This window comes from Capra hircus, chromosome 20 (assembly GCF_001704415.2).
Source record: "Capra hircus breed San Clemente chromosome 20, ASM170441v1, whole genome shotgun sequence".
In the NCBI taxonomy this organism is placed as follows: domain Eukaryota; kingdom Metazoa; phylum Chordata; class Mammalia; order Artiodactyla; family Bovidae; genus Capra; species Capra hircus.
The window spans coordinates 66,518,128-66,539,693 of NC_030827.1; the positions used below are offsets into that span (position 1 = coordinate 66,518,128).

A 21,566-nucleotide genomic window follows, 5' to 3' on the forward strand; every position below is an offset into this window, starting at 1 on the left:
TCCTTAGGTCAGAAAGATCCCCTGGAGGTGGGCATGGCAACCCGCTCCAGTATTCTTGCCTGGAGAATCCCCGTGGACAGGGGAGCCTGGCGGGCTGCAGTCCATGGGGTCTCAGGGAGTCGGACGCGACTGAAGTGACAGCACGCACCCACAGCACCTCTACTCGATTCCGTCTCCACCCACTCTCCTCGATTCCGTCTCCACCCCCTCTCCTCGATTCCGTCTCCACCCCCTCTCCTCGATTCCGTCTCCACCCCGACACGTGCTGTGGACCGCAATAACTCAACCTCATTCTCCTGACGGGGCCAACCCCAATCCATAAACTCCTTCACAGGGACTGTAGTGGGGGTCAAAATGCGGCAGAGGGAAGTAACAGCATACGTTCAGCTTATCATACCTAGCTGGGAACTTCTAAGTGTACTCCTAAAAATATAAAACCATTCCTTGGACGCTTAGTGCTCAGTTGTGCCCAGCTCTCTGTGACCCTTTGGATTGTACCCCTCCAGGCTCCTCTGTCCATGGAACTTTCTAGGCAACCAGAGTGGATTGCTGTTTCCTCCTCCAGGGGATCTTCTTGACCCAGGGATCGAACCTGAATCTCCTGTGTCTCCTGCAATGCAGGTGGATTCTCTACCTGCTGAGCCACCAGGGAAGCCCCAAACCATTCCTAAGGATGCTTGAAAAAAAAAAGGAACTCTCCTTTCCAGATCACTATAGAAAGTAAACAAAAGAAGCTGCAAACAAGTAATAAAAGCATAAAATATGATAAAAGAACATTTCAGTGTGAAAGAACAGTTCAGTTAATAAAAGAATTTGAGCTTGAAGTGGCAAAGTCCATTTGTTAGGTTGGTAAAGATAACTGAAACAAAAGATTTTTAAAAACTTGGAATGAGGACACAGGCAAAGAAATGCCAGATGAACTTACCAACAAAAAGAGCTTTGTGGCCATCTTTTTATCAAAGTAGAGTTAAGGCACAGAGAAGGCAACTTCACTTTCACTTTTAACTTTCATACACTGGAGAAGGAAATGGCAACCCACTCCAGCATTCTTGCCTGGAGAATCCCAGGGACGGGGGAGCTTGGTGGGCTGCCGTCTATGGGGTCGCACAGAGTCGGAGACGACTGAATTGACTTAGCAGCAGCAGCAGCAGCAGCAGAGTTAAGGCAAAAAGCATTCAGCAGGTAGATTATCTTATACTGATAACAGGTACAGATTACAGAGTGAAAAACTATGAAAAACAACAGCATCAAAACACAGAGCAAGAACTGTTTGAAGTAAAATGAAAATGTGATCTGGAAGAAAAGATTGCAGAGAATGGTAACAGTATAAATACTGTATCTGAATTAACCACAGAGCAAATGGCACCAATGTTTAAAATGATGTTGTATTTTATAAAAAAAGGTTTGAGGCTACAAGGAAAACTCAGATTCCTCAAAGGAGAAATCGCACAGATAACAATCTCCAGTACACCCACACGTGGGAAAAGAACAAAAAAACGTTTAAATAAAATCCCCCCAAATGGTTGAAAAGTAAAAAGCACCACTGCAAAAAGACTAGTTTTCCAAAAACATTTAGATCAGGGCTTTCCAAAAACACTTAGATAGTCCAGTGGTTAAGAATCCGCCTTGCAATGCGGGGGACACTGGTTCGATCCTGGCCCAGGAAGATTCCACATGCGTGCGTCACGGCTCCTGAGGCCGGAGGGCCTAGAGCCTGTGCTCCCGAACAAGAGAGGCCGCAGCAATGAGAAGCCTGAACACTGCAGCTAGGGAAAGACCGCCCGCTGCAACTAGAGGCCCAACACGACCAAGAATAAATAAATGCATGAAAAGCTGGAGTAAAACAGGCAAACGTAAAAGATAAGCATTGAGAGCGGCCAGTGAATAGCTACAAGGTCAGAACGTCCGAGTGAACCTAGTCAGCCTGTCATCTCCTCTACACCGGCTGGGAAATCCTTGTCTTCCTTTTTCATCTGTGCGGAGTGAGTTTGAAAATCTTAGTAAACAGAAAATGAACGAAAACAGCAAAGACACGATCCCAATGGCTAAAGCAGAAAACAGAACAATAACCACACAAGAAAATAAAAGCGATCAAAATAATAATTCTGAGTTAGGCATTCCTGTGGAGATGATGCAAACATCATAGCAATCACCTCTATTATTTAATCCTCCTCTTGAATTTCTTGCTAATATAAGCAGTGGACAACGATAGTACCAACAGCTTCAAATATTGCAAAACAAGAGCTAGTTAAGGTATCTGAGAATGGTATGTTGTGAAACTGGAGAATCTGAGAATAACAAGAACAAGAAGCGGGAATTCATAAAATAATCTTAGCAGCATGGTTGGATGACATGGCGCAAACGCCAGGAGACAGTGAAGGACAGGGAAGTTGGCAGTGCTGCCGTCTAATGGGGTCACCAAGAGTCCAACGTGACTTAGCAACTAAACAAAAGCGTGGCTGGGTGTGACAGATACAGAGCATCAGGCGTGGGTGTGTGTGCTCGTCATGTGCAGCTCTGTGACCCCACAGACTATAGGTGGGTGTGTGTGCTCAGTTATGTTCAGCTCTTTGTGACCCCATGATAGCTCGCTGGGCTCCTCAGTCCATGAGATTCTCTAGACGCGACTACTGCAGTGGGCAGCCATTCCTGTCTCCAGGGGATCCTCCCGACCCAGGGACTGAAGCTGAGTCTCCCGTGTCTCCTGCACTAGCAGGTGGATTCTTTATCACTGTGAATAGCTTTCATTCATCCTGGTTCTAAAATGTATTTGGGGACATAGTCTCATTCACAAGAGAGAATAAAATATCTAAAAATAACCCTAGCAGAAATGCATAAAATTTATATAAATAATGTTACACAGCTCTACTGCAAGACAGAAAGTACTGGACACTATGAAATGTAAGGGCTTAACTGGTGGCTCAGACTGTCAAGAACCTGCCTGCAATTCAGGAGACTGGAGTTTGATTCCTGGGTCGGGAAGATCCCCTGGAAAGGGAAATGGCAACCCACTCCAGTATTCTTGCCTGGAGAATCCCATGGACAGAGGAGCCTGGCAGGCTACAGTCCATAGTGTCACAGGGTCGGACACAACCAAGCAACTAACACACATACACACACACACATGAAATGCTAATATGAGTGGGAAGGAGAGCGCAGGGCTGAAACTTACGTTACTGTCTGAACTTCTAGTGTGAAGAATTATCCACACAGAAGAGTAACAAATGACTGAGCCTTCAACGGTTAATTTTATTAATCTCCTTTATTCTTATAATGAACACAATAATGTCATAATTTGCTACGTTACAGTGTCTAGTAATTGGAAGACAGGCAGATGAGACAAACTGAGATCTCTTCCTGCGTCAGACACTGCATGCCAGCGAAGCAGGGGCTGCGCGTGGAATCCCCACTGAACTCCAAATTCTGGATCACTCGAAAAAGCAGCGCCAACAGATGCAGAGTCCCCAGCAGGCCTCTCTGCCTTTCAGACAAGCCTCTTCTTGGCCAGGTACGCCTTCCAGGACCCAGGGCCCAAATCAGTGAAGGCTTGCTCAGATTTGAGTTTTCCAGACGACACTCTAAATATTCACTGTTTCATAGTGTCAAGTTGTTATTCACTCAGAAAAAGGTTCAAAGTTTATTTGATCATAAAGTTTCCCTGCAAGAGCATTCCAGTTTTAGTTAGAATGAAGCACAGATTTTATCTGATCATAAAAGTTCCCTGCAAAAGCATTCCAGTTTTAGTTAAAATGAAGGACAACCACATCAGGAAAAGCTTTTCGAAAACCCCAAGAGACTGTAACAAACTGCTAACACCAAGAACACAGTTTCTACATGAACACTCATGGGGAGGGAGCCGCTAGTGGGGAAGGTGAGCCAGGAGAAGGGGAGAGGGGTGCTGACCCGATGGGGTGCCCAGGGGCCCGGAGAGCAGGGGCCAGAGGGCATGCTTCCTGCCAGGAGGCAGCAGCTGAAGAATGCTTAAGACACCACGTCGTGCGTCTTGGAGTCCCGTCACTCAGCACGGTCAGCAATCGTAAGCGAACAGGAACTCTCTCCACTCACCCCTGTTCCAGTTCCCAGCTCTGCAAATGCAGAAGCAACAGAGGAGAGGAGGGGGTCTTCGCCACGTTCATTACATTTTCACAGCAGAGACTCAGCAGCCTTCCAAAGGGGAGGCTCCTGTGACATATCTGGCAATACCTAGTCAACGTTATTACTGCCACTGATCTCCGTAGAGTTAGGAGCATCGAGAATAAGAAATTCTGCTTCAAGTTGCAGGTGTGCAATCTTGAGAAGTACTTAAAAAAAAAAAGTTCCTGAAAAAATTCTAATTCTCCCTCAAAGGAGGAAGGAAAGCCATCCCAGGCCAGCAGCGCCTGGTGAGGGATGCGACGGGAGGGCTGGCCCGGGCACCTTCATGCCCCCAGCCGAGGGCCACCAGAAGTCCTCCTGGCAGGGGGATACAGTGGCCTGATCCTGAAGAATGCCCCTAGCCCCCTGCCTCCCAGTGAGGTCACCTGGTGGACCAGGCCGGAGCAGGTGCCAGAGGCCTTTGGTACCAGCCTCCACTGGGCCTCTCCAGGCCCAACTTCTCTGCCCACCCAGCACCCAATTGTGAGAGGCTATGGGTACACCGTGAGTACCCAGAACTGACCTGGTGGGATGAGGGACATGAAGATAGAACATGTCTCCGGTCAGGGGAAGGGGATGTCACCTTTGACCTTAAACTCATGCTGTAGGTTGTGTAAGGGGTACAGAAACGTTTCAGTTCATGGAAAGTGAAAGTGAAAAGTGAAAGTATCAGTTGCTCAGTCACGTCGGACTTTCTGCAACCCCATGGACCGTAGCCCTCCAGGCTCCTCTGTCCATAAGCTTCTCCAGGCAAGAATATTGGAGTGGGTTGCCATGCCCTTGGGAGAAGGCAACGGCACCCCACTCCAGTACTCTTGCCTGGAAAATCCCATGGGCAGAGGAGCCTGGAAAGCTGCAGTCCATGGGGTCGCTGAGGGTCGGACACGACTGAGCGACTTCACTTTCACTTTCACACATTGGAGAAGGAAATGGCAACCCACTCCAGTGTTCCTGCCTGGAGAATCCCAGGGATGGGGGAGCCTAGTAGGCTGCTGTCTCTGGGGTCGCACAGAGTTGGACACGACTGAAGTGACTCAGCCGCCGTAGCCGCCATGCCCTTGCCAGGGGATGTTCCCAACCCAGGGACGGAACCCAGGTCTCCTGCCCTGCAGGCGTATTCTTTCCCATTTGAGCCACCAAGCCCCACTCCATGGAAGCAGACCCCAAATCAGAGGAGTTCAGATTCCTGACCTGGTTGGTGGGCAGCGTCATACTTCAGTCTTGTGATTTCAGCTTGATTAGACTGTTATTAGGCAGCTTACACACCTGCTAGGGAAAAAAAATCCTAGAGCAAATCTTAAAACAGATGAAGTACCAGAAAAATGACAGAGACGCCAGTTCATTTACATGGTCCCAGGAGAAACATCATCGAAAAGCTTCAAAGTCCCGAGAGAAACATCATCGAAAAGCTTCAAGTCAAAGATAATCCCACTGACGGCAAACTTAAACCAAAAACGGAATCATGATTTTTCTGAATTTTGGATAATCTTCAAATTTCTCATGGTACCACCTGAAACAAGACCAAAAAATACATTTAAAAAGTTACTTTTCTCACTAAAACGTTTGACAGATGCTAACAAAATGGACAATAGTCTCCTCATAAAGGGCTCCTGACCTTTTCAAAAGTACTAATAAAACAGTAGAAATGAACACAGCATTGATAAGGAAACATACTCCAATCAAAAAAGAGTAATAAAAATTCTGGCATCTCAGGTACACAGCTTGATTTTGTCAGTATCATGGATATCTAAACACATCTGATGGCAAAGCATGATTTGAGAAGACGTGACACCTATAATTCACCTTTATATTGGCAAGGAAAGTTACAGGCATGTGATAAACACACTGATCGGGGGCTACCTTAGCAGACCCTAGAAGCAAACAGACTGGTGGAGGGGAGGGGAACCAAGCAGGTGTGTCCTAACGATGGTAATAGTGACTTTGAGAGTTTTCTCCAGTCCTCGGAGGAGAACTAGGGCCCAGAGTCTGTGGCAAGAGCACACAGCTACGGGCCGGGCAACTCTCAAAACAAATCTAGGAACATGCAACAGGGGTCATTCATAATGTGGCCCTCCACTCAAGCAAACAGGCGTTTTCAGTTTTGACTATAAATGAAGTCAACCAAGGCATACTCATTCATTGTGGAAAGGGTTGCAGCTAAGTGGACAGAGTAGAGATGAAAAAACAATCAGACAAAATGGAGAAATAGATGGAAAAAGGGAGCTTCCCTAAGCACAGTGAAGGTTAAACAGACTGAAAACAACGATGGAAAATGATTAGCTATTATTTTCAGACATGGCAGAAATATATGAAATACACCTGTTATAAAGATGGCAGAAATATATGAAGACAACAACCTGGAAGTGAGTCAGTAAAATCCTGTTGATTTTAGATAAATTCAACACTGTCATCCGCACGGAGTCGCGACATGGAAGACTGCCACGGTGCTTTCATGCGAGCTTCTGTATCCCCAAAAGGCACATCAAGAGAAGCACCCCGAGAAGGTGGTCAGGGGATCTTGGATGAAGCATGACCTCCCCTGACACGTGTGTGTGTGCGTGCTCAGTCGTGTCCGACTTTTTGTGCCTCTGCGGACTGTAGCCCGCCAGGCTCCTCTGTCCATGGGACTTCCCAGGCAGGAATACTGGAGTGGGTTGCCATTTCCTTCTCCAGGGTATCTTTCCGACCCAGGGATCGAACCCTGGTCTCCTGCATTCCAGGCAGACACTTTAACCTCTGGAGGTGAGGCCGTCGGGAGGTGATGAGGGTGGAGCCTCAAGAGTGGGGTCAGTGGCCTGATTAAAGGGGCCCCAGAGCCCTCCCTCTTCCCGCCTTATGAGTTTACAGTGAGTAGGCGCCATCCGCGACCCAGCCGAGGGCCTCCCCCAGAACTGGCCCCACTGGTGGCATCCGGATCTCAGATCTGCTGCCTCCAGAGCTGGGAGAAACAGATGTCCCTTGTTTATAAGGCCCCGGTTTATGGCACGTTTGTTACAGCAGCCTGAATGGACTGAGACATCCTGCTCGGGATCCAGGACATGAACCAGCTGGTTCCTAAGAGCCTCCCATAGCTCAGCAGGGCAGAGACACCAGGCCAGGAGGGCAGGAGGTGAGTCCCTCTCCTGACCCTGCCTGGGGACTGGGGACAGTGGCCTCGGAAGGGCAAGAGTGAAGGCCAGCGGCAGTCCAAAGTCAACAAGGACAGCCTCACCCACACAGCCCTCGAGACAGCCCCAGGCGCTGTGCGCTCAGGAGGCTGTTCTACTTTGTTCAACCACTGAGACCTCAAATCCACCTCAAGAAAAGACTTCAAAGCAGAGGTCGACAGCCTTTTTGGTACTAGGGGCTGGTTTTGTGGAAGATGGTTTGTCCACAGACCAGGTCAGGGGAATGGTTTCAGGGCGCCTCAAGCACATTAGACGCATCGCGCGCTTCATTTTCTTTTATTACTACATCAGCGCCACCTCAGATCGCCAGGCGTCAGATCCCAGAGGCTGGGGCCCTGCTTACAAGGAGTCTTCCAGTGGCCCAATGCTTAACACTCTGCGCTTCCGCTGCAGGGGGCACGGGTTTGACCCCTGGTCAGAGAACTGAGATCCCCTAAGATGACTCATGCTGTACAGCACACACACACACACACACACACACACACATATACATACACACTTTATATATGTGTCTTCTTGTTGTTCAGTCGCTCAGTTGTGTCTGATTCTTTGTGATCCCAGGCATGGCAGCATACCGGGCTTCCCCGGCCTTCACTATCTCCTGGCGTTTGCTCAACTCATATCCATTGAGTCGGTGATGTCATCCAACCATCTCATTCTCAATCACCCCGTTTACCTCTTGCCCTTAATCTTTCCTAGTATCAGGGTCTTTTCCAAAGAGTTGGCTCTTTGCATCAGGAGGCCAAATATTGGAGCTGCAGCTTCATCATCAGTCCTCCCAATGAATATTCAGGACTGACTTCCTTTAGCATGGACTGGTTGGATCTCCTTGCAGTCCAAGGGACTTTCAAGAGTCTTCTCCAACACCACAGTTCAAAAGCATCAATTCTTTAGCATTTAGCCTTCTTTATGGTCTAACTCTCACATCCAGCTCATGACTACTGGAAAAATCACAGCTTTGACTATACAGACCTCTGTCAGCAAAGTGATATTTCTGCTTTTAATACACTATCCAGGTTTGTCATAGCTGTCCTTCCAAGGAGCAAGGGTCTTTGAATTTCATGGCTGCAGTCACTGTCCACAGTGATTTTGGAGCCCAGGAAAATAAAGTCTGTCACTGCTTCCACTTTCCCCCTTCTATTTGCCATGAACGGATGGGACAGGCTGCCACAATCTTAGTTTTCTGAATGTTGAGTTTTAAGCCACTCTCCTCTTTCATCCTCATCAAGAGGCTCTTCAGTTCCTCTTCACTTCCTTCCATTAGAATGGTAACATCTGCCTATCTGAGGCTGTTGATATTTCTTCCGGCAATTTTGATTCCAGCTTGTGATTCATCCAGCCATAGACACTTTTAAAAGGACAAGCAGCATATTCCTATTACTTTTCTCGTTCATTTTTCTACCCCTAGAATCAAAACTTATGCGACACTTATATCACTTCTTTGTCTTGAATTTACTGCTGTTGAGGCTGAGCTGACATCTCTTTATTGCCTTTCTGCTGAATGCAGAATAACCCTGTAACCCTTTTTTGTGTCTGTGTGTTTCTAGCTCATGAAAAGCTTCATGTTCCCAATCTCTCTTCCAGAAGGCTTCCTCTGCCAGGGACGGGTCACTGATGGGTGAGCAAACACTTTCCAAGTGTAAACAAATCACAGATCTTTATCAAAGTTTTACAAAATACACTGTTGTCCCATGAATCTAATTTTTTTTTAAAAATTTATTTTCTAAGACATTTGATATTTTTAGTCTAAAGAGATGATAATAAATGGTTTCAGCCAGGCCTGCGGAGAGCATGGGTCTTTCTGGTTGTGGGCAACATGTTTCATAGGCCTGAGACGGCAGGGATCAACCAGCAGAGGAGAAAACCGAGCGTACTGCATCCCAGAAGGGCTGGCGTGTCAGCTTCCCGGGGCTGCTGCAACATACAGCCACGAACCTGGGGCCTGAAATGACAGCATGCCTGCTCTCACTGCCTGGGCACCAGGAGCCCACCACCCGGGTGTAGGCAGGAGTACGCTCCCTCTCAGGCCCCAGGGGACAGTCCATGCTGCCTCTCCCAGCTTCTGGCTGCCTCTGGGTGCCTCGGTCCGCAGCAATGAATATTCAGGACTGACTTCGTTTAGCATGGACTGGTCGGATCTCCTTGAAGTCCAAGGGACTCTCAAGAGTCTTCTCCAACACCACAGTTCAAAAGCCCACATTGCTGCAATCTCGGCCTCCAGCTTCCCTGTGTCTGTCTGCTGGTGGCCCTCTTTTCTCTGCGTGCCCGTCTGTCCAGGTTTCCCTTCTTCATCAGGACACCAGTCCTCGGGCCCGACTCCAGTGCCACCTCATCCACACAGGCTCCACTCCCAGGGTCAGGACACAATCCGACACACACCAAACTCCCAGCATCGCTGTGGCATCAGGGGGACTGTCCCGATGCTGAGCCGGTCTGGGAGCCCTCCTGTCGCAGGACACGTGACTTCCAACCTGCCTGAGTCTTTGTTCCCCGAGCCTCGGTTTCCCACCTGTTAGACTGAGCAGATGGCCTTCAAGATCACTTCACCTTTAGCACCCTTTGTTTTTCATGCTGATGGTCCAATGCGTCATAGGCCTTTTCGGGGATCTGATAAAGGCTGAGGCCCCACACTCTGGAAAATGATGTGAAATGATGTGATTTCGGGGCATGGTAACCTGGAGCCCACTGGGGACCCCAGGCCCGGGTGGTGGGGCACACCTGTGGGACAGGACTCTTGCCAGGGCACGATGCCGACTCTTCCAAACACTGCTGCCTGGTCAGCATCCCCCACTGTCATGGGAAAGTCCACAGCAGACCCTGAATCCCCTGCTAGACATTGAACTTGACCATGGAGCTCAGCCATGGAATATCAAAAATGCTCAGAACAGGGTGGAGCAAACAAGGAGGCTGACACATGCCGGACGATTATAGCTAGGCATTTCTTCGGACATTTGTGCTTTTCTGTTTTAATGTAGCTAAAAGTGTTAGTCACTCAGTCGTGTCGGACTCTTTGTGACCCCATGGACTGTAGCCTGCCACGCTTCTCTGTCCATGGAATTCTCCAGGCGAGAATACTGGAGTGGGTTGCCACTTTCTCCTTCGGGGGATCTTCCTGACCCAGAGATCAAAGCCGGCTTTCCCGAATTGCAGGCAGATTCTCTAATGTATGAACCACCAGGAGAGCCCTTTTGTCTAGCTAACGCTTGGTACAGACTGGGATTTGACAAATTAGTATGAACGCTTCTAAAATCTAACCTGAGGATTGCTCTACAGAGATCAGAGAACAAATTAAAAATGCCGAACGTGTTTCTGAACGTACTTGTGATGTTGCTGAGCCCTGGTGAACAGGACACAGAAGGTGAACACAGCGAAAGCCCAGCCCTGAATGGACCAGCTGGCAAGGGCGTAGCCGCACCACTCCACGACTTCTCCGAAGTAGTTGGCTGCAGATATGTATTCAAACAAGCCCCCTAGGAGAAAACAGAGCCAGCAGCACATTTACTAAAACGCAATGCCTAAGGAAACCTTGACTGCAGAGAGACCTGCAGATACCTGCAGGGAGAACATAAAAACCAACCCTGGAAAAATACGACCTTCACAGAACTTGCATCGACGAGACACCTCCACTAAGACCAGCTTTACTATTTCGTATTGCAACTTCTGGTAGTACCTGCATGCCTGTATCAATATTCACCTGTTTATCTGACTATAAAAATGCTACGGCTTCAACATACTTCAATGTTGCTTTACTAGCTAACGAGTCAAGCTGACAAAACTTAAACAAGGCTGGGAAGCACAGACTAACGTGTTGGTCTGGCTAAGGTGGACTTCTACGGACCCCTAGACAAAAAAGGGAAGGAAACACTAACTTTCAAGGACAGGTTCACTTGTACGTTCAATCATCAAGTCTCCCCAGATGCACCAAGTCTACACGACAGGCCAGACCTTCTTTTAAGGATGTGGGGTGCTCCATGGATGAGACCGCTTTCTGCACACCTGGGCTATTACACCCCAGGGAGGGTGCAGGGGGCTCAAGGGGCAGAGCAGGGTGAGGGGGCTGGGAGTGGGGCTGGGGTGGAAGGAGCTCGGGCCAGAGACCACAGCGGCGGACCGCAAGGACAACCCCAGGGCCACAGCTTAAGTAATTTGAGGTTCACGGGGTTTTCTGGTTATTTGTTCCGCTGTTATTTCTGTATGGTTTCCAGGAAGATAAACACAAGGATTCCAACCTGAGTGCTGCTGTTTGTGCTGTTTACCTCCGCTCTTTGAGTTCTTAGCTTTACCGACTGATTAAAAAAAATTTTTTTTCCAGAAGCTCTATTGTTTTTTTAACTTCTATATCTGTTTAGTTATTTTTATAGTATGCTACTCTTTACTCATACTTTCAATCCCTTTATGGTTGAAACATTTAAGTTTTAAATTTGAAAGTTTATAACCTGTATCTGAATTCTAAGCTCTGAGGTCACTCACATCAATGAAGCCCTTGCTCCTGGGGCTTTGTTCCTCAGGGGCTCTGCAAGGACTGTGGCCCTTCTCCCGCGGTGTAGGGTCTGCTGGGCTCTCGAGGCCTGAGTGGAAGGCAGGTTCTCTGGGAATCTGGGTTTGCCTCAATCATGGGTGTGAGCCCACCACCCCCAGGACCTCAAGGATCCTATTCATGGCTGGATGGTTTCTCAGATCAGACGAGTGGCACGGATTTGGGCTGCCAGCCAGCCTGAGGGTCAGCGGGCAGTCACCGATCCAACCAAGATGCACTCGGGCTTTAGCCCTCATGTAGATTTTGCCCTCTGATGATCATGTCTGCTCTTGATACCATACTGATGTGCCGGGAGCCAGCATGCGGAATCCCACCGGTGGCAAAGGTCATGAGGAAGGGGGCCTGACAAAACACAAAGGCGGGATCAAGCCTCAGGGGTCCCCCTAGATTTTCTCAAGCATCTACCCCCAGAACCAAAATCTGTCTGCCTTACTATATTATGCCTTTCACCAACTCCTCTGACATTAACAGGGGGCTATCCCCCACCACCTTTATCTGAAAAAAGTTAATTTAGAGCTTTCAGATAACAAATCCCCTGGGCATAATAAGAGTGTTTCAATCCAGAAACCCCTCTGATGGCTTTCTAGCCTGCCTGACAGGTCTGTCCAGACCTTTTACAACTGTGCATGTGATTGCTCACAGCCTCCCCACTGCAAGAGGCACAGGAAGCTTAAAACATCCTAGGAATTTAGGGGCTTCCGAGGAGTCAAAATCATTAGGACTGATTGGGGGTTTCATTGTTGAGCCAATACTTGCTGCCAAGTTTTCATATCTTTTATTTGTTGATATGGTTGGTATATAGAAAAAACAAGTAGCAACATAGATCTTTGAGTTAAGTACTTTCTTTCTTATAACCCACTGCACCTTTGTTCTATAGGGATGTAACTTTATTTAGTGCTTTGAGGGTGATGCAGATTAAAGAAAAACACTTCAGGGGAAATGAGATTAACATTCATTAAGGAAGAGAGCCATAAAGTGTTAACAGGCCAGAAGATAATGTAAATCACCTGAGACGTTCTGTATACAGAAAGATATGCAGAAAGAAAGCCTGGTATCGATAAGGGTCAGGACTGCTGCCCCTGCTTGACTCTGTATCTTCCATTATGTAAAACACAGGGTATATAAGCACCTTTAAGTTATGGGGGTTTTTGCACAAGCTTGGCCTCCCCCATGTCGACTCTCTCTCTCTCTTTCTCCCTCTCCCTCCCTCTCTTTTTCAGGCTGATCCCTTGGAACGCAGAGGCTCTCCGTGTCTACTTATTTGCCCGGGCTTCTAAGACCCACGCGAGAGGGAGCCCAAGGCGGAGCACCCTCTGCTATTCAAGTGGGCGCCTGTGGCCTAACATAGACGGTGCAAGTTTCCTGTCTTGAGACTTAATTAGCTCTCCATGTAAACCAAGGAATATCAGCCTCTTTTCTTCTCTATTTTTTCACTACATTATTCTTCCCTAACCTCTCTTTAAATTTCTAATTAATCTCTCTTTAATCGCCGAATCTGTCCCCGCTTCAAATTCCCTGGATCCACTGGGGCTGGTCCCCGGCACTGACGCATTTAAAAATTTTACTCAACATTTTAAAATGTTTTGGAAAGAGGGTCAGTCAAGGAATCAATTCTATTCTGTGGCAAGAAGGGAAGTGCTGGACACCCCTTGCAGACCATAAATTCCTACTCATATGCTCTTTCCAAACACAGATATAACTAGAGTTTCCTTTCTGCTTCCATTAGTCAGAACGGGTTCTTTTATCATTTTAATAAAACAATGATTAGTCACTGCTCCTACTAGCAGTAGTGACACACTGACCTGCAGCTAACGAACAGTGTCCTTCAGCTATGAGCTCTGGCAAAACCAAAGCCGCGCAGCGTCACGCCGTACAATCTTGGAACGCATGCTAAGTCGCTTCAGTCGTGCCCGACTCTTTGCAGCCCGATGGACCCACCAGGCTTCTCTGTCCATGGAATCCTCCAGGCAGTCAATTTTAGAAGAAATTCCCCATTTTCAGTACATACCTCTTGGTATTTTATAGCCAGTCTCCCCTGGTTTCCTGAGGTTCCTCAGGACATGATCTGAGTGGATGTTAATCAGCATGCCTATCAACCATAAGGCAGAACCTAAACAAGATAAAACATCCAAGGGTATTATGGTAACTAAGCCACAGAATTCACAAGCCCAAGTGTGAATGAACAGTATTATTGTAATCCTTCACAATATCATTAGAGGCATAACATATAAGCCATGACTGATAGTAAAAACCATGGAAATAAATACTGTGCTTTATTTAGAAAGATGACTTAAAGGTGTTGTGAGATAGGGCTTTGTGTTTCTAAAAACACTACTGAATTACGCATTTAAAACAGCTTGATCTGACGGTCACAATCTATGTTTTTAGGATGACTGGGATGACTAAAAATCTGACTAAGGCACAAGCCTCTTTAGGAAAAGGTATTGTCATCGCCCATGGGTCAGCCCACCAAGTTTATGTGGCATCACAGACACTGTCTGAAGCACAGCATCCCCCCCCCGACCCCCTCCCATGGGCAGACGTGGAGCAGGGAGTCCCCAGCGTGCGCTTTACCAGGGTGGGCTGCACTCAGGCCCCTTGAGGGAGTGGTTCCCAGGAGCTGAGACCTGGTCCTCATTTCTCTATAATTTTATGTAGCGATTTAATGTAGATCCACACCCCTCCCCTACTCATTTCCTGCTCGCTCGTCATTTGGCATTTGTGGGTCTGTTTGTGTCCTCAACTCTCAGCAAAACTGTCAACTGCCAGCTGCCCGGCTCTGGCTAGATATTCCTCAGCATCTGAACGCTTTCTCTCCCATTGTTACACGATTTCAGAGGTTTTTCATCAGTTAAGGGAGACTTAGTATCACACTGATGAATGTCAACAAGAAAAGGCAAAATGTCAAAACAGTGTTTGATAAAAGGAATGACTTGATTTCATAGGACGTTCGCTTGATTGTTCTGAGACATGAAAAGAAAAGTGGAAAGCACATGGTGCTCAACTGTGGCATTTGACTCCAAGTCAAAGAGAGGAACACTTGGAGCAACATTATTAACTATTCATCAGTTAGTCCAGGGGCATTAAACAGTTTTCCCGGGTGAGAACAGGGACGTAAATCACACTCAGGTCTACAGTAAGGCTTTCAGGATTTCTTTCCTAGGCAGCTTTCTTTCTAAACAGTTTGTACCTAATTTTGTTAGTAGCTTTTGTAAGTCATTTATTTCGTTTGTTGTTTAGCCACCCAGTTGTGTTCAACTCTTTGCAACCCCATGGGCTGCAGCCTGCTAGGCTCCTCTGTCCATGGGATTTCCGAGGCAAGAATACTAGAGCGGGTTGCTATTTCTTTCTCCAGGGGATCTTTCCGACTCAGGGATTGAACCCACGTCTCCTGCTTTGGCAGGCAGGTTCTTTACCACTGAGCCACCTGGGAAGCAAAAGCACTTTCTAAAGCCATCGATTTATAGTTGACTTGCTACTCTTTTTGTATTTCACTGTATCTATCACTTTTGAAGCTCCAGAAAGTGTCACATTCACAAAATTCCAGGAGACAAGTTTCCTTTATCACCAAGGTCAGTGATAAAACTAATATTTGTGTTCATCTGAATTAAACATTTAATTTCGTGCCTAGAGATCTTAACATCTCTGTACAAACTCTTTTAGATGAACTACATGTACTCCTCTGGAAAACTTTTTGTTGGGATTTTATTATTATTCACTATCTTTTCATGGTAACTATTGTAAATATAATCATTTATGCTATTTCGAAACTTCATATGATTACAAAAGCTATGTGCATGTGTACTTAATGAAATGAACAGGATACCAAAAAAGTAACCCAGCTTGTTTCTCAATGACTTATGCTCTCATTTTCAATTCTTCCTATTCAATCATGGAGAAGTTAAGAAGTCTATATATAATTTACTGAATGTCTTAAACTTTAGACCAGCTTCAAAGGGTTTGCAGGGGACAAGGCCTACCTGCAGAACTACTTCAAATGACATTTAAATGCACAGGCCAAATAATTCTTTTGTTTTATTGCTGTTCATCAAAAATTTTCAAACAATCCATCCCAGAAGCAATTCCCATGAGAACCTCAAGTAGCAGTAGTGTTAGTTGCTCAACTGTCTCTGACTCTTTGCTGAGCCATGGACTGCAGCCTACCAGGCTCCTCCATCCATGGGATTCCCGAGGCACAAACACTGGAGTGGGTGGCCATGCCCTCCTCCAGGGGATCTTCTTGACTCCAGGGATCGAACCCAGGTCTCTTGAACTGCAGCCAGTGTCTTCACCATCCAAGCCACCCAAATAAACATTTAAAACTGTTATCTTTTAGTTGAAAAAAATTCCCTTTCTCTGTCCTTGGTTGCCTACTTGTAGGGGCTGGTGAAACCACTACTCCGCTGTGACTCGGGCTAGGTCTGGGGCCGCCTGATTCACTCTCTGACCTTTCCTTCCTCGAGTGATGAGGACCTAACTTCAGTCCTTCTCTGAACCTCAGAAGGCAGAGGCGTGGGGGCAGTTCCTGGCAATGGGCCAGGCCTGTTCTTTTTCCTTCCTCCTTCTGGTAACTGGGGCAGAAGAAAATCAGATAGAGAGCAGGTAAATCAAGATCGTGTTTGAGGGCAGGGAGCAAACACAACAGCTCAGTCTGGCATTTCATGGAGGCACAGATTGTGGAGCTAGCCTGGGTGTGTGCTGGGTCGCTCAGTCGTGTCCAACTCTGTGCAACCCCGTGGACTGCAGCCCACCAGGCTCCCCTGTCCATGGAGCTTCCCAGGCAAGAACACTGGAGTGGGTTGCCAGGCCCTCCTCCGGGGGATCTCCCCTTCTCTGGGACTGAGCCAGCGTCTCTTGCGTCTCCGGCACCAGCAGGCGGGGCTCTGTACCACTCGTGCCATCCGGGAGTTTAAACGTTAAGTCCTCTCTGTTATGACCAATTCATAGATGTGGAGAAAAACACACAAACAAGAGAAATGGAGGGTTGCTCTGTTTTTTAATTTGTTTCTGGCTGTGCTAGGCCTTCACTCCTGCGCGCGGCTTTCCCGAGTCGCGAAGAGCGGGGCTGACTCTCTAGGTCGGTGCTCCGGCTCCTCACTGTGACGGCTTCTCCTGGCGCAGACCGCAGGCTCTAGGACACACCAGCTTAGCTGGTCTCAGGCAAGTGAAGTCTTCCCAGATTAGGGATCAAACTTATGTCCCCTGCGTTGCCAGGTGGATTCCTAACCACTGGACCACCAGGGAAGCCCGAAGGTTACTTTATATAGTTTAAAGGGCTTAGGGCAAGCTGAAAAGCTGACGGACTCTTAGTAGCTACCTGTGAGCATGTATGTGCGCTCAGGGGCTCACTGTGTCCAACTCACTGCAACTCCCTGAATGGGACTCTCCCGCCCCCCCACCCCCACCCCAGGCTCCTCTCTCCATGGAATTTTCCAGGCAAGAAAACTGGAGCAGGTTGCCATTTCCCTCTCCAGGGGATCTTCCTGACCCAGGGATCGAACCCACGTCTCTTCCATTGGTAGGCAGATTCTTTACCACTGTACCACCTGGGAAGCCCACTAGCTATAACTGAATGTGCTAGAATTTCTAAACATTAGGAGGGTAAACATATAGAAATTTCCTTATAAACAAGAGCCCCCAAATTACATATTTTTAACATCCTTGCAAATATTTTTGATGACTAATTTTTTTTTTTTTTTTTTTTTTTTACTATTTTTGTTTAGAAGTTGTAAGGTTATAATTAGAACTGGAAAATGTACTAGGAAAGTGAAAGCGTTAGTCGCTCAGCTGTGTCTGACTCTGTGACCCCAAGTACTGTGGTCTGCCAGGCTCCTCTGTCCATGGGATTCTCCAGGCAAGAATGCTGAAACAGATTGCCATTCCCTCCTCCAGGGAATCTTCCTGACTCTGGGATGGAACCCGGGTCTCCTGCATTGTGGGAAGATTCTTTACCGTCTGAGCCACCACCAGGGAAGCCTGGAAAATGTGCTACTTTATATTAATTGATAAAGATAAAAAAAATTTCGAAAACCTCATAAACCTCAGAGTTTAAAGTCTAACTGCCTCACTGAAGATGACTGACTTTCTCTCGCTTTCCAGAAGAAACTGTAGGAGGTTTGATGACATTCTTAGATTACACGGCCCATTAGTGCCCAAGCACCCTCATTCTTGGCCCCTTGCTTAGTCTGCTGCAGCTCGTTGCTATTTTTAGGTCATCTTAAGAACAGGTATTTGTGCGTTTGGCGCTTGAGTGGGCGAGGGAGCCAGGCGCTTGCGTCATGGGGACAGCCTGACCTTCCATCCCGCCAGCACTCAGTCCCCCGGCCTAGGTCAAGGGGCCTCCGCAGGCTCTCTGTTCTCTCAAGATGAGTGTGCTTTCTAACTGGACCCTACCGGAAGGTGAACACCGAGCTGAATGTTACAGGGATGGGATGCATCACTGAGGACACTCACCTGTTAGAAACCGGGGGTCGCTGAGCCAGTCATCCGCGTACACTGCGTACTGACTCAGATACCTGCTCTGCAGGTAGCCATTATAGGTGCAGAAGATGAATGCCAACAGGAAGGCGTACAACGGCGTGGGCTTCCCTCCTCGGATGAGAAATGGGAAAACCAAGGTCCTTCAGAGACAAGAAATATGTATTTTTTAAAGCAACAATGATAAAGAATTTAATGTCTGCAATTCTCCTTTACTGTCTTACATTTCTTTTTTTCTTTTTAAGCATGAAGATTTTCTTTATTTTCTTCCTCCAGCAATGCTTAGATGTTTCCTTAAACTGGCTCTTGGGCTTCCCTGGCGGCTCAGACGACGAAGAATCTAACCTGAGACCAGGGTTTGCTCCCTGGGTCAGGAAGATCCCCTGGAGGACGGCATAGCAACCCACTCCAGTACTCTTGCCTGGAGAATCCCATGGACAGAGGAGCCTGGCAGGCTACAGTCCATGGGGTCACAAACAGTGGGACATGACTGAGCGCCTTTCACTTCACTACTGGCTATTCTATTACTATTATCTCTAATTGTCCCAGATGTCTTGCAGAGCTTTCCAACTAGAGGAGCTCAGCACTGAATTACAGGTGTGCCAGAGCGGTGCTGCCTTAGCCCCCCAGCTGACAGGGCAGGATCTGGGGGGGCCAGAGCTCCGGAACAGCTATGTCTCCCCAGGGAGCCTTCTTGTCAGATTATCCCACTATATGCTAAAGATATGTCATGTACATTGTGTGCTATAATGAGAAACAGATTGAGAAGCTCTGCTCTCAGTGTCTTGGATTTTTAATCTTGATTTTTATATAAAAGTCATTCTTAGGAATACTTGCCCAGATGTACTGTATCTGTTGAAAGCAGAATTTCTAGTTAAATAATTAACTGTGTTTCAAAACAGGACACGACTGTGCAAAAATTCAGGGTTCTAGTTATACGGAGTGTGAAACAGATGCACGGAATGAGAGAAAACTGAAGGTACCATCCCCCTAACACCAGTGACTCAGTCTGGTCCAAGGTGTTTGAGTTTGGGGCCCACTGTTACATTATCTGTCACCATGGCGATGGCTATCATCTCCCTAGTGCCCACCGCGGGCAAGGCCTCCCAGCTACCTGCACAGAGTCACTGTCACCACAGTTGACAGAGGACACGGTTAAGACTCACAGTGCTCCAGTCTGCTTAAGGTCATGGGCTAGAGAGTGGCTGAGTTTAAGTATATTTTGGCCACCTGATGCGAAGAGCTGACTCACTGGAAACGACCCTGATAGTGGGAAAGATTGAGGGCGGGAGGAGAAGAGGACGGCAGAGGATGAGATGGTTGGATGGTATCACTGACTCAGCGGACATGAGTCTGAGCAAACTCAGGGAGATAGTGAAGGACAGGGGAGCCTGGCGGGCTGCAGTCCACGGGGTCATAAAGGGTCAGACATGACTAAATGCCTGAACAACAATATTAGCGTTGCTCAGTTGTGTCTGACTCTCTGTGACCCCATGGGCTGCAGCCTGCCAGGCTCCTCTGTCCGTGGGATTCTCCAGGAAGGAATACTGGAGTGGGTTGCCATTACCTCCTCCAGGGGATCTTCCCTGCCCAGGGATCGAACCCTTGTCTTCTGTGCCTCCTGTATTGGTAAAAGGATTCTCTACCACTGCGCCACCACCTGGGAAGCCCTTAGAGCACATCAGTAGAAGTTTAAAGACAGAAATTAAAAGGATAAGAAGCTAGAACTGTACGAAAAAAACAGGATGTAGAACTTTATGTTGTGTTTTAATTTTCTCTTTAAAATCAATACGTCATATATTTAAAAGGGGGTCATCACTACATATCATATAGCCCTTAAGAGGATAATAAGCGATTTCAACAGCTTTATGCCAACAAATATGACAACACGGATGAAGCAGACAAAAGTGACCAAAACTGAGCAGAGAAGAAAGTGACAACTTTAATCCCTCTATCAAGGAAAAAGAATTCAGATGCAAGGAATTCTAGAAAAGCCAAAACTAGAGTCAGGGGAAGGGATCAGCAGCAAAGAAGCATAAAGGACATATATGGGGACACAACGCCCTGTATCTCTGGGCTGTGATGATGGCCACACAGCCTGATCCAATCACCAAAACTGATCAAGTGAAAATTTATTTACGTAAATGATAGCTTAAAACGGGAAAAGGTGCACACTTATAGTTTCCATTTTGGCCATCTGCTCCAGGACATTAACGACTGTTAACAGTAACAGCACAGTAACAGCACTGCGATGTCACATCCACAAGGCATTCTCTCCCCAACAGCTTCACTCAGCATCTCGGAGAACTTTCCCAGGAATTGCAAGCAGGTTCTCATCTTGTTCAGCCACTTCCCCCAAAGACCTTGTGTAAGTTTAGGGCAAAGCACGAGCTGGACGGGAAGCATCCATCAGGCGATGACACCGCTGGTGGAGCAGCGATTTGCCTGGAAACCAGTGCTGACAGCTCAGCTCAGCTCAGCCGCTGAGTCGTGTCCGACCCTTTGTGACTCCACGGACCGCAACACGCCAGGCCTCCCTGTCCATCACCAACTCCCAGAGTTTACTCAAACTCATGTCCCCTGAGTCGGTGATGCCATCCAGCCTCTGTCGCCCCCTGCACAAGCCCCTCAAAAAGAACAGGGAGGGACTTCCTGGTGGCCCAGTGGTAACAACTCCAAGTTTCCAACATAGGGGGGTGCAGGATCACTCCCTGGGTGGGTAGTAAGAATCCACACTCTGTGTCCCAAGGTTCATGTGTGCTCAACTGTGCCCAACTCTTTCTGATGCTCTCTGCAGGCTCCCCTGTCCACGGAATTCTCCAGGTAAGAACGCTGGAGCGGGCTGCCATTTCCTCCTCAGGGAATCTTCCCATCCCAGCGCTCAAACCCACATCTCCCGCGTTTGCAGGCAGATTGTTTACCGCTGAGCCACGGGGGAAGCCCACGTGCTGTGTGGTACACAAAAAGAACGGCCATTTCTCTCTGCATCGGGGAACCATGGCCGCTACCTGGGCAGACAGTTGGTACAAGCTGACTGGCACTGGGACGCAGGCTAACTGCAGACACTGACGCTGCAAGGGCAGGGCTCGCTCTTGACTGGGGTACTGGCACAGGCTTCCTTAAAGACAGGCAGGGGTTCTGAGGTGTCGCGATCGGGCACTGTTGCCATGGTGCCTTCTGCTGCTCCCAGATTCTCAGCCAGGGCAGAGGGCCCCGTGTTACAGCCTGAGGAGGCGGCTGATGACAGACCG

General features: G+C 47.8%; 1 protein-coding gene across 3 annotated transcripts in view; it reads right to left on the reverse strand.

The window, feature by feature from the left end:
* The window catches only part of SRD5A1 (steroid 5 alpha-reductase 1), a 36,509-nt gene continuing 18,186 nt past the window's right edge, over positions 3,244–21,566 (reverse strand). The window contains exons 2-7 of one of the 3 annotated variants that reach the window (XR_001919797.1): positions 18,292–18,458; positions 13,847–13,948; positions 10,621–10,771; positions 5,482–5,644; positions 5,326–5,400; positions 3,244–4,085 (exon numbers count right to left, since the gene is read on the reverse strand). Coding sequence is in view for 1 of the 3 variants with exons in the window: in XM_018065693.1 (XP_017921182.1) it covers positions 5,578–5,644; positions 10,621–10,771; positions 13,847–13,948; positions 18,292–18,458 (487 nt within the window). In the remaining 2 variants the exon portion in view is untranslated. Of the gene's footprint in view, positions 4,086–5,085; positions 5,645–10,620; positions 10,772–13,846; positions 13,949–18,291; positions 18,459–21,566 lie in introns of those variants that run through there. The other 2 variants (XR_001919796.1, XM_018065693.1) reach the window with 2 other exon arrangements.